Raw genomic sequence first — 12,430 nt, forward strand, 5'->3', positions numbered from 1 at the left:
CAATTACGTCTGTTTCTTCTCTCTCTCTCTCTCTCTCTCTCTCTCTCTCTCTCTTATTACATACCTTGATAAATAATTTCTCATCAAACAGAATATACATTAGATATACTATTCTTGCTTGTGATTACTCCAAAAGAAATTTTCGCGTATTGTCTTCTATTTTAGTTTTGAAGTTATTTTGTAATGATAGTAACAACTAGAATTAGAAAAAATAAATAATATAATAAGTTCCAAGATAAGTTCCAAATAATAGGATATTAAATGGCATCGTTCGATAGACAGGGTCTTATGTCTTATAATTTTCCATTTTTTTTTTTTAATTGAATTTATATCTAAATTCAGAACAGTTGCTTAATATCGCGAACTATGTGCTGTTATTTATTGATTTTCCAACTCAGCAGCTCAAAGCTGTATTCTTAAAATCAAGCATGAAAATCGAGTACACACGAAATTCTTGCGAAGGATAATTCAATTAAAAAAAAAAAAAAGGAAAATTATAAGACATTTAACATCTTGTTCTATCGATGCTCATTGTTAGAAAAAAAAATAATATTTTGGTAAGTCATAATGCGTGAAATTAATGTGATTCTTAAAAGATATATATATATATATATATATGAGGATGTAGAGAAGCCCGCGGAGTTGCAGCTGCTACAAATTGCAGCGATCGCGACAAGGTTAGATCATCCGTACGGAATTAGAAGGCGGGAGATGAAGCTGGCGAACTTCGAGAGATGGGCGTCCGCGTGTGCGTGTGCGTGTGCGTGTGCTTCTTAATAACGGGCGGTATGCGGAAGGCTGCGTACCCCGTGGCAAGGAGAGCGCACGTTACAAAAGACATACTCGAGAACGCATTCCCGCGACGCGGCGGTATTCCTTTGAGAAGCGGCCACCCGTTGACAAGTCCGCAAACTTGGCGTCGCTTTTGTGGCGATGCACGTCAGCACGTCGCGCAACGACGACGTCGATTTAAGAGATTCTCTTTCAGTCCTGCCTCCAGCAGGGAGTCTGCTCGCACCGAACGCAGCGGTCGCTCGGCAAAAAAAAATCGAGCTTGTATTTCTCTCGCGAGATTAATTGAAAATAGTTGCGGGATCGTTATTTATTTGGGATTTAGAAACGTCTTTTTTTTTTTTTTTTTTTTTTTTTTTTTTTTTTTTTTTTTTTTTTTTTTAAGTCAGAACTACATATCTCTTCGAAAAGGATCGCGATGCGGTTAAAAGATCATATCTCTCGTTATTTCCTCTGAAACTGAAAATTACATTACTTTGAAGTCGGTCTGACAAACACACGCAGGATTGGTGTGACAGGTACCAAAGGTCCCTTGCAATATTCCCGAGTCCTTCAGGAGGAGGCAGGTGCCTCGTTGACGGCGCCGTCGCTGGCGGATGCTCGCGTCCCTCGGGAGTCTGAGTCCGCGTCAGAGCTACCCTGGGTACGCGGTCCCTCGGGATCTCCCTCGACTTTCCTCCCGACAATCCTCCCTACCCTCTCCGCTACCCATCGCAGCAGCGGCAGCGGCGGCGGCGGCTGTCTGCTTGCTTGCTTGCCTGCCTGCCTGCCTGCCTGCCTGTCACGGGTTCCAAGACGTACGGCAGCTGCAACGCGGATAGAGATATCGCACGCGCCCCGGATATAACCCGCAGGGCGCTCCTTTATTCGCGCCGTATCGATTAATGACTCGCGGACCCCCGCCGACTTCCGTGAGGATCGACGCGTCCCGCGGGACTCGCCCCGACGCAACCGGAAGGGTTTATCGGCGAGGTCAGCTCGCGCGGACTTGACGCGGAACGGAGAGAGGTGTCGTTGTAAAATTATCAGAAAGTTACATCGACTTCTGACCGCGTCGGGAAGTCGTTCGTTCACGATGGATCGTGAAAAGATCGCGGGAATTGGGAACTTCACATCTTTAGACACACGTGCAAAGATAGACAGAGGTTTACTCACTATAATCATCTATATTAAATCCCATAAATATTAATTTAAGCTTTGTCGATATGCTCTAACAATTTTATTATCTTTTAAATGGAGCATCTGCCAATTTTTTCCAATATCTTTTTTCGTTCTATACTTTTAACGAATAACAACATAAGAATTCAAGTTAACCTATCAAGGCGTTAAAGAATTTGTGTAAACAAAGATGGGGGTAGCGAGATCGTCAGTTTCTGAAAATTCTAAGGAATCAAGATAAAACGTTATTATTTGGAAGACGCGATATACTTCCGCCGCGGGAGGTATTATCGAGAGAGACGGGGGCATCGTGACTCGAATGATCTTCCTAGAAGGGGTTAAGCCGCAATATGCAGTTATCTTGCCCGGCGTGCATGCCGAAGCCATAATAACACATCCGTTTAACGTTAGCCACGGAGCTCGGGCCGAGATTGCAACCTGTATTTTCGTGAGTTTACCTCCCTCCTCTCCCTCGCGCGGCCACCTTCGCCGACCTTCTCCCGGACCATCTTGAGAATGGCGTCGTCTAGGCCAGGCCGTATTACGTTGGCTCGTTGCGGAACGAGCGTTATGGGTACACCGTACGTGAGGAAAGGGTGCCCTCGAGCCGATACAACCACCCTCTACCTTTACGATTATTGTCATAAGGGTTCAGCCTGTCTTATCGCCAAATTATTTATCGTGTTTTACGGTAAATTGAATACGCCGACGTGAGTAGCGGGTCGTTTTTCTCAAAGAAATAGCATCCCTTATTCTAAATATGTCTCAACTGTTATTTATAATCGTGAGGAATATTTCTTCGATAAAAATATAAAAATTTTTAAGTAACAGTTCTTGCATTAAAAAAAAAAAAAAAAAAAAAAAAGAAGGAAAGAAAACGAGCGTATAATTGGTCGCGCATCTCGCCTTGATTCCGAGGCAATTAACGAATCGACCGGAACTCGCCGAAAGTCCTCGGCTACACGATGATGGATGAACCATTAACCGTCGTGGTATCGCACCGGTAACACGAACCGCGTCTCGGCGTGAGACATGCCTGACAGCTGACAGAGTTCGTAGGGCGCCGAGGCGCACGATCGAAGGACGCGTTATCTTCGCGTCTTCTGGAATATTTAAGCCCCAACGCCCCATCTGTAGATTTGACACGTTGCCTCTCTCATCTGACGTTTAGCGGTTAGAGAAACGTTCGAATCGCGATTAGACGAAAATTAATTTGCACCCTTATGTGAAAGTCTTCTTTTAAATCCTCTCAACCTTTTGTCCGCACATTTTAAATTATTTTAAATTGTAGAAAATATATATAAAAAAACATGAAAATTATCTTTACATTCAACTTACTTATGACAAATTAATTTAACTACGCTGCAATTGTTTGTAGAAGAACCAATAAAGACTTTTGTTCGTTTTCATAAGTGCAATTTTTCGCGTAATTTCGCATTTGCAGAAATCACTGGACAATTAGCAGAAAAAGTTCGCGCGATTGGTTAGCTTAATCTATCGTTAACAATAACAAATGCCGGTCGGATGAAAATTTAGTAGACAAGATCATGGTATACTCCTGGATTTTAACACCTTTGAAACAATTTTGCAATCGAAGCGCAATCATCGGAGTGGCAAGTTAGTTTACAGTATAAACTTGCCATGTGACAATGAAAGAGCGAATCAGCGAGAGGAGAGGCGATGGTGGTAGATCGGATACCATGCAAAATAACAAACGACCTGTTGGCCATGCGGACGAGGGTGTAATTTTTAAGTTTAATTCTGCGGTCCCACGGTGACAAACGGGGTGGCGGTGCCGCCACCCCGGCCTGTGCACCGACCCGATATATTTTACGACGAAAAATGGCCTGTTGTTTCGTTTTTGATAATACACAGCGAATGATTTTCATGACAGAGATAGCTTTGCTTACGAGAGTGTAAAAACGATCGTTACGTGGCGGCGGACTCGAAAATTTTCTGGGACGTGATTTAAAACTCGGGAATCTCGCGTTTTGTGTCGCATGTACTTCTGGGGCAGCTGCGGATTCCGCTCTTTGCCGGCGGTATGCAAATGTAATAGAATTAACGGTGGCTTCTCTCTCCCTCTGTGCAGGGGACGAAGAGTGGGACGACGGTAACGAGCAGAATGTCCTGGAAGCGGCCGAACAGGATAACGAAACGACGGCGATTAAGCGTGAGTGTTATTTGTTAGACTGCCAACTCCCGTGGACTTTTCTTCAGTATTTACGTACAACAGGTGGCAGCGTTTGCACAGTGAATCATACGAGATAAATAGGACGCGTTTTCCGCACCTTGTATAATAAAAATTGGCGAAGTTGTTGAAAACGGAAAAGCTCGATCTAAATTAAATCATTTCACGGTGGATTTCGAACTGAACAAATATTTGTAATACTTACCGAGAACAAATATCCATATTTGTTCGCCAATATTTGTAGAGATTTTGATTGAAATTAAAATAATTTTATATTCTTTTTATCAAATGTATTATAATTTATATTAAAGAAAATTAAAATAAATTTCTTTGAACGAGGAAGATAACCGTGTAATAATATGTTTCAGAAGATGATGAAGAGGAGGAGGAAGAGGAGGAGTTACAACGAGCGTTCAGCCGTCAGTCAGAAGGTAAGAAGTATTTAGAATAATAGAAACAAATGGAATACATTGTGTCTTTCGTCGTGATCCCTGATTATTAGGAACGCTCGTTTAATTTTCGGAATATTTGATTCAAATTCAGAGATTATCTCCCGTGGATGTCTCGTGGTGTAAAGTGCGATCTTCCTCTATCAAAGTTCGCAGTAAAATCGATCGCTTTGCGCAATGAGAACCGTCCCACGTGCACAAAACCGGCCTTCTTTGCGTAACAATGCGAAGAAATTGCGAGAGAAAGAGAAAGAGAAGGACTGAGAGAAAGTCGCTCGGCGCATTCTGGTGCATTACTCGAATTGCCCTACGGGCACGCAACAATGCGTCGCGATGCATCGTCATTGTTGTTCGAAGGTGTTCAAGAAGCGCGATCCCGCCATAAATCCCATGAATATGGGATTCCCTGATCCCATGGGGGACGCGCGGCACGTACCTAACCCAAGCACGAGTGCATGTACATCGAACAATGCCGACATCGCGCATTTTTCGCCTCTTTCCCGTGCGCGCGGATGATGAGATGCGCGTCGGCTTTTTGTCGACAGAATGACGGGATTTTAACCCCTCGTTGGTCACGCGGCTGTGTATGTACGCGAATGTATGCACGCTCGATTATTTTGTATCGCGAAGTATTTCATTTGCGGTCAATGAAAAATGCGGAAAATATATTTCGCGGCCATACACCGCTCTCTTTTCTCGCATACTCTTTCGCATATAATTATCGTTAAAAATGGCTCTCGGTTGACGGGATTAGATACGGAACGTTTTTTTTTTTTACTCGAAATTTCTCTCTTAATTCATTTCGGTCACATTCTCTCTCTCTCTATGCCATTTTGTCAGGAATAATAGTTAAATATTCTTGGCGGTTGAAATTTATTTATTTGATCGCAATCATTTAATTCTCTCGGCGTAAATGCATTTTTTATTTCCAAACTGCGGGATAGCCAACGAAATGGCCAACAGATTAAACGTACAGTATCTCTCTCGCGACGTCTACTTTTCGTTTCTTCCGCACGGTCTCCCGACAGTTTCTATCCGAACTATTTTTGCGCTAAGTAAAATTTCCGCGTCCCCAGTGTGCCCGCGCGGCGTGTGCCCTACGGTACCGCCCTTGTTACGTAACTAGCGAAACTGTCTCGAAAGATTCGTACCTTTCCCAAGTATCCAGCAGTTTTCCTCCCCGAGGAGGCCGGGAAGATCAAACCTTTATCCGCTCCCCCGTACGTACGGCACGATTATTATTTCAGGCTACCTTTCGCAAAGTGTACTTGCGCGCGCGCTTTATACTCGGAGGTAAAACCGGCTTGGAGGAGCTCGCGGAGAACGAGGTTGCCTCCCGCAGGAGGCGGCCCGCACTCCCACGGGAGATGCCTCGTCCGTCTGCTTACCTGAAAAACATCGGACTTCCTCCGCTTCTTTAATGCACCGTGTACCCACACCGCTCATTAAACCATTGGGACATCGTTATTTTCCTCGTTGTCTTCCTCTCTTTCTCGTTTTTCAACCCCGGCGAATATACACTAATATCTTTGCCCGCAACGATCAGCGAAACGTCCTCTTAAAACTAGCTTCCGCGTGTCTTCTCTTTAGGACCTAAAATCTTGAAGTGTCTAATATTGTTAGAGTGAAACCTTCTCGAATAGATCGATGTCACTTCGAACTTTTGTTCCCCCTTGAACATCCGGGGATGAACCACGGTGTGATGTTATATGATATGTAGAGATCTATTCGGGAAAATTTTCAAGTCCTCAAGCTGAATTTACGCGATATACGTTATTTTAGTAAAGTAAAACTATACAGCTATACTCTAAATACTCTAAATACACAATGAGAATACAGGTCAAAGTAACTGCGAAGATATTAGTGCTGGAGTTACGTTTCACTTTCCGGTCTTCGAAGTTTGCGTTCACTCGGCAGAACGTAATTGACGTATCCTTGTACATTTGCTTTTTCGTCAAACTGACATTTAAAGTTAAGCGTCGCGTTATCTTGAAAACATTTGAAGAACAACAACTATTTGCTTCGGAATGTTAGCGTGTAGGAAACAACGTCCCAGTTTAAGCGTTACAAATATTTTCTTTTCGTAGCGCGATTACGTGTATTCGGCATTTTCAAGATGTATATATTAATAATCGAATAAGCAACTTTGGCAAGCCACGAGACGCAATAACGCGTTTATCGCCTTAATTTATTTAAGCCGAGGTGATAATTGATGCGTGATACATACGCCTTGCTTGGCAAGAATTTCTAACGCTTGTGACACGCTATCTAACCATGCGATTATTCCGCAGAGACGTATCTTAGAGATGCACAAACGCATCGATTCCTTCGGAAGATCAGTTTAATCGCAAATAATATTTACATGTCACAAATAAAATTAGGAGAGAAGAAAGTAGAAAGGGAGAGAAACGAGAGATAAGATTAACGTGTATTAAATTATAATGATATAACGTATATATTGATTAAATAATATGTAAAATACAAAGTTAGATCTTTTTTATATTTACATAAATGCGAAAATATCTCTGTCTCTTTTTTAAGTTGGAATTATTTTCAAACGATATGATTTACATTATCGTACTATATCTGTAATCTGTAACAGATTATTATATTAAATTATATATCTTTTTAGAGAAAATGTATGGTATCAAAGTGTTACTTTAGAAATCCATGTTGGGCAATATAAGTCTATAACAGGATTTCGGTTACGAGATATATCGACATAATATGCAGTGTGCAGGATCACCTTTGTCACCTGCGCCCCATCATCATTTCGAAGGGAATTGGCTCATGTGGCAATTTTTTTCGCCCTATTAGGGATGACGTAGGACCCCCTCGACGATATCCTGAGACAAGACTTATTAAATTAGCATTTTGCGAAATTTCTTTTTCTTTGAGATCATCAATTGAGAAAGATAATTATCTTCGTGAAAAATATTCCTGCGATTAAATAAAATTGTCTAAGAGAGATACAAAAAATTCGTGTACAGTTTAAATGAAGAGAACGCACTTTTTACGAGTAATACGCCTTTGCTTTGAAAGAAAAATGAAAATGCGAATTTTAAATATATTTTAACTCACGTGGGGTCACTAGTGACTTTGCAGCGAGCTTTCGGAAATACGACGAAGATAAAGTGTTCAAACATTCCCACGCGTTTGTTATTATTATCGTCATCATATCCGGGGGCTTCCTTTTTCCATAAGGGTTGAGGTACGAAGAAAGAAACGAAGAGATAGAGGAAAAGAAAGAGCGAGAAAATGCGAACTAACGCCTTATTACAGTCGCCAGCTGAAGAAAAGATAGATAGATAAATAGATCGAGAGAAAGGGAGAGAGAGAGAGAAAGAGAGATCGGTCTTCGAAAAGTCAGAGTCACCCCCGCCGGGACTCGATTATTCAGTCAGTCGAATTATGCGCTTGCGATTTTCCTTTTCCCTTTTCTCTCTTTTCTCCTTGTTATTGCGTGCAAGCACACAGCCAATTACCGATCATTGATGCTCTTAGCGCAATTTTCTTTTTTTTTTTTACAGAATATTCAATTGCAATTTGCTTTTTATACAGATCTCAACACAAACGGCTAAGACGCAGAAACATGTGATCAGTTTGAAATTGATTTTTAATTTGAAAAATCTTAAATTATTTTTAATCGATCAAAATGAATTTCGAAGTAAAATTTTGTCTCCTAAAACCCAATGTAATTTGAATATTTGATCGATGATCGATGACTTGTATATTTTTTTCTTATCAAGAAAATGTCTCTTTCTCTTTCACTGACGAATCACCACCAATCTTTTGGCGAAAATTTAATGCGAGCTAAATTGCACGGCACACAAAACTTTGGTAGCGGAAATTGTCGGACGGATAAGCGAAAAGTTGCCGAGCCGCTCTTGTGACAGATTGAAATCTCTGACATTAAGAAAATGGGGGATCTCGAATTCCGATGGGGAAAGCCAGCAACTCCTCGGGCCCGATGGTGGGTGATGGCGCGGTGGCCGGGGACCGGCGGCGGTCGGTAGGGAAGATTGTAACATCACTCGAAATAACATCCCTCTCTCTCGTGGATTGTCTCTCGCAGGATATTGTAATAATTGCTGTGACAGATTCGAGTAGTAGTAGGAAAAGAGAGGAATATAGAGACGAAAACACACTTCTTTCCCTTGTTGTAATTGAGGCAACTTATATTTGTTATCCAGAAAGCGGCTTTATTATAATTAGGAATGTAGTATTATAGTTTTATTTATATAAAGAAAAAGAAAAATAATTTATTTTATAAAAAGTGTGTAAAAATATAATCTTGTGCGAGAAAAGATGAGATGTGCAAAATATAAAAGTATAAATATAAAAAGTATACGTAGTTAAAGTTGAGTGATTCGATACATTTGCGTGTCCCTCTCTCTCTGCGCATTTTTGATTTTATAATAACAAAGTACACAATATAAAATAATCAACGTAAAATAATCGCATCGAGCGGTTTTGATCTTGACTCCCCTCTGGGAAGCTGGAAAGTCCTGTAGAGCCGGTCGGTACAGCTGCGACCAAGCGGAGGCTACGGAGGAGGTAAAGAGGGCGGCCGGGGGGTTCGGGAGGGCACGCTCCGAGGGTGCGGCGGGGATCAGGAGAGAAGAGGGTATATTATGGGGAATGCCAGGGGAATCCCGAGGGACCCTAAGAGCAGCCCTGTGCGCATGCGTCGAGCTGATTAGTTCTCCCCTACCCTCCTCTCTACTCTCCGCTGCCATCCTCTCCCTCTTTCGCGTTCCCGAGTGCTAGCAGCGCCAGAGGAGAGCACGTAGTCCCTCGGGACCTGGCCCCGCTGCCTCTTCGCGCCCACCTACCCTCTTCTCCTCATCACTGCGTCTCTCTCTCTCTCTCTCTCTCTCTCTCTCTCTCTCTCTCTCTCTTTCTCTCCTCCTCCTCTTCCTTCTCCTCCTCCTCCTTACCTCATCTCCTCGTGATCCCTTCTTCTTCCTCCGTTGTATCTTTCAGTTTCTCCTCTCTTCGCGGTACCTTCGCCTTTTTACGTTGTTGCGTCTTATATTCCCGATACCAGCACCCACTAATAAAACTTTCTCATTCTCCATCCTCCTTTCTCCGCATCTATTTTCCTCTCGCTCTGGCCTCGTCTCTATTCCGTACATCCCTCTTCTCGTTTTATCCCCTTTCCCTATCTGGTACATTTCTCCTTCTTCTCCTCTTCATTGGGCTTTCCACATTTTACGTCTTGCGTCTTATATTCCCGATACAACGTCTGCTAATAAAGTTGTATTTCGCAACCCCTGTGGGTTCTCCGAAACATTTTGGGAAATCGCATTTCTATCGTACAGAGTCGCAATTGCATGTTTCGTCGGGTCGATGATGAGTAATTCACGAGTGAGGCACGAATTGACAAAGTCAGAATAATTTCTCTTTTGTTACATTTTCTTGAAAAGTATTTATTCACGCGGTGTGACTAATTGATGAAAATATTTAACACATTTATCATCTTTTTATTATATATTACTTATAATATTTATATAAATCAACATACCAAAAAAGAAGAAATTTCATTGCAGAAAAAAGAATGAAGAATCGTAAATGAAAGTTTATCACTTTTTGATAAATAATAAACATTTTTGTAATACAATTTTATTTATGATATTTAAATCGACACATGATTGTATAGTGATATTAATCTCTGGGAAAAATTTTTTCTAAAGCTAAATCGGTTTTTATTCCGCCAGCATAATGAGATAAGCTCAAAGTATTCGATCACCTGATACGCGACTCGTCCATCGGTTTCTTTTTCATCCGCGTCAGACAATCACGACGTAGCGAATCTTCGTGACAAGCAGGCAGAAGTCACGAGTCTCAACTGACTCCTGATCCAAGAAGCAAGGAGAACTGTCTCTACGTATGGCGCTCTACAATGGCGCTTTCTCGACGCGACTGTACTTGGCGATATAAGAGTGTCCCAGGTGACGAGCTGCCTCGGGCCGTGGCGCAGCTCCTACGTATCCCTCGGGACCGACTCCAAGTCCCTCTATCTCTCTCTCTCTCTCTCTCTCTCTCTCTCTCTCTCTCTCTCTCTCTATTCCTCCCTCCCTCTCCGCTCCGCTCGTCCCCGTTGTTACCCTTCATCCCCCCGTTCTCCGTGCCTCCGCTCGTCCTACCCTCCTCCCTGCGAACCCATACGACGAATTCTTCGCGTACCTGCATCCTACCTACACTCGTACACCGCGCGCCTCCTCTCCTCCTGTGCATCGCGCGGATGCTGCGCATACACGCGCATCGCGAATACGGCCGAAGGTGCTCGAACACACGCGGGTAATCCGTCTTCTTTCCCCGGTCGCATCCTGCGGTATTGTGCGCGCGGAACCAGGAACATATTTTCGCGCGAGCTGCACCCGTCGTCGCTCGCGCCGGCGGTGCCGGCAAACACGGAAAATATGACACGGTCTCATTATAAACTCGCTCTCTCGACGCCACTACTTTCCGCCCCGTGCGTAATACAATCGCATTGCCGCGCGATAATCCCTGCAGGTGCAGCCGCGCGCTTGCGATCACAGAACTTTGAATCGGTCTATACGGCACGTTAACCATCCAGAATATACCTTTATTAATCACAATATGCAGATAAACAGAGATTTCAATTGAAGCAAAAATTCTTAAATTGTTAATAGTTTTAAGGTATTAAAATTTCTCAAATTAAAACATTTTTTTCTGATTGAGAGAGAAAAATTAATAAAAAAAAGAGATACTTAGTAAGTTGCCATAATTTTTACAAACTCCAATTTTAAGACATTTACTTTAAGATACAGCTCATAATTATGCATTTTCCGCAAGCAGATCTTTGATAGAACTCAGTATAATTCGAAAGGGCACACGGAGGGATTTCAATTAAAGCAAGAATTTCTCAAATTGTTAAAAGTTTTTAAGATATTAAAATTTCTCAAATTAAAAAATTTTTTCAGATTAAAAAGAAAAATTAATAAAAAAAAAAAAAAACAGATACTTTGTTTGCCATAATTTTTAGAAACTCTAATTTTAAGACATCTTAAGATACAGCTCATAATTATGCACTTTCCAAGCAAGCAGATCTTTAATAGAACTCAGCGTGGCTCGAAAGGGCACACGGAGGGATCTTCTTGCAGAACGTTACGTCTCTGATAAATCGCTTCCGCCGCGCAAAGAGGCTTTCCGGGAAGCGTTCCCAAGCGAAACGGTATTACGAAGTGACACTTCGGTCGGGCTTTAAATTGAACAATCCACGGCACTCTAAGCGACGGGAATGACGAACTCTTCTTTCAGGCGCGAGATTAGCGACGTCCCGGAGATTAGTTTAGCGATTGCAATCGTGGCTTTTCTCCGGCGGTGGATAACCGACCTTTGTCGGTCGCGGAAATACCACCTGTTATTTCTTTCGCGCGAAAACGAGCGAGCGAGTGTTAGTAGGTAGGACCGCGAAAAGAGAAACACGCCTAATAACTACGGCTAATAACTCGCGACACTCGTCGAGGCGCTATCTTCCGTTTCTCTCCGGTAAGACTTAGTAACTCGAGGAGATAAAAGGTATCAGTATCCCGAGGTCATACTAACGATCCTCCTCCCTAGAATCTTCTTCTGTTTACACTTAAGATCTCTCTACGCTGGTGTCCCAACTTTGACCAATCCTGGCCTAAATTAAATATTCATTATTGTTTATCGCGATTTATTTCGAATATCTGAAAATTATATATTTAAAATGAAAATCACATATGTAATTATTTTACATATTACGAAAAACTTTTAAATTGGCGTCGATATTTATTTAAAATTGTGGCCGATTATCAAAATCGATTATTGCGCTTCAACTTGCCACACG

At 42.2% G+C, this 12,430-nt stretch overlaps 1 protein-coding gene across 4 annotated transcripts in view; it reads left to right on the top strand.

The window, feature by feature from the left end:
* L (zinc finger protein Lobe) overlaps positions 1–12,430 on the top strand; it is a 75,650-nt gene that overhangs the window by 5,117 nt on the left and 58,103 nt on the right. The window contains exons 2-3 of one of the 4 annotated variants that reach the window (XM_025218076.2): positions 4,043–4,123; positions 4,510–4,572. In XM_025218076.2, coding sequence (XP_025073861.2) covers positions 4,043–4,123; positions 4,510–4,572 — 144 coding nt within the window. The remainder of the gene's footprint in view (positions 1–4,042; positions 4,124–4,509; positions 4,573–12,430) is intronic. The other 3 variants (XM_089079110.1, XM_089079111.1, XM_089079112.1) reach the window with 3 other exon arrangements.

The sequence above is a fragment of the Pogonomyrmex barbatus genome, unplaced genomic scaffold (genome assembly GCF_055798465.1).
Source record: "Pogonomyrmex barbatus isolate J1 unplaced genomic scaffold, ASM5579846v1 scaffold3, whole genome shotgun sequence".
NCBI lineage: Eukaryota > Metazoa > Arthropoda > Insecta > Hymenoptera > Formicidae > Pogonomyrmex > Pogonomyrmex barbatus.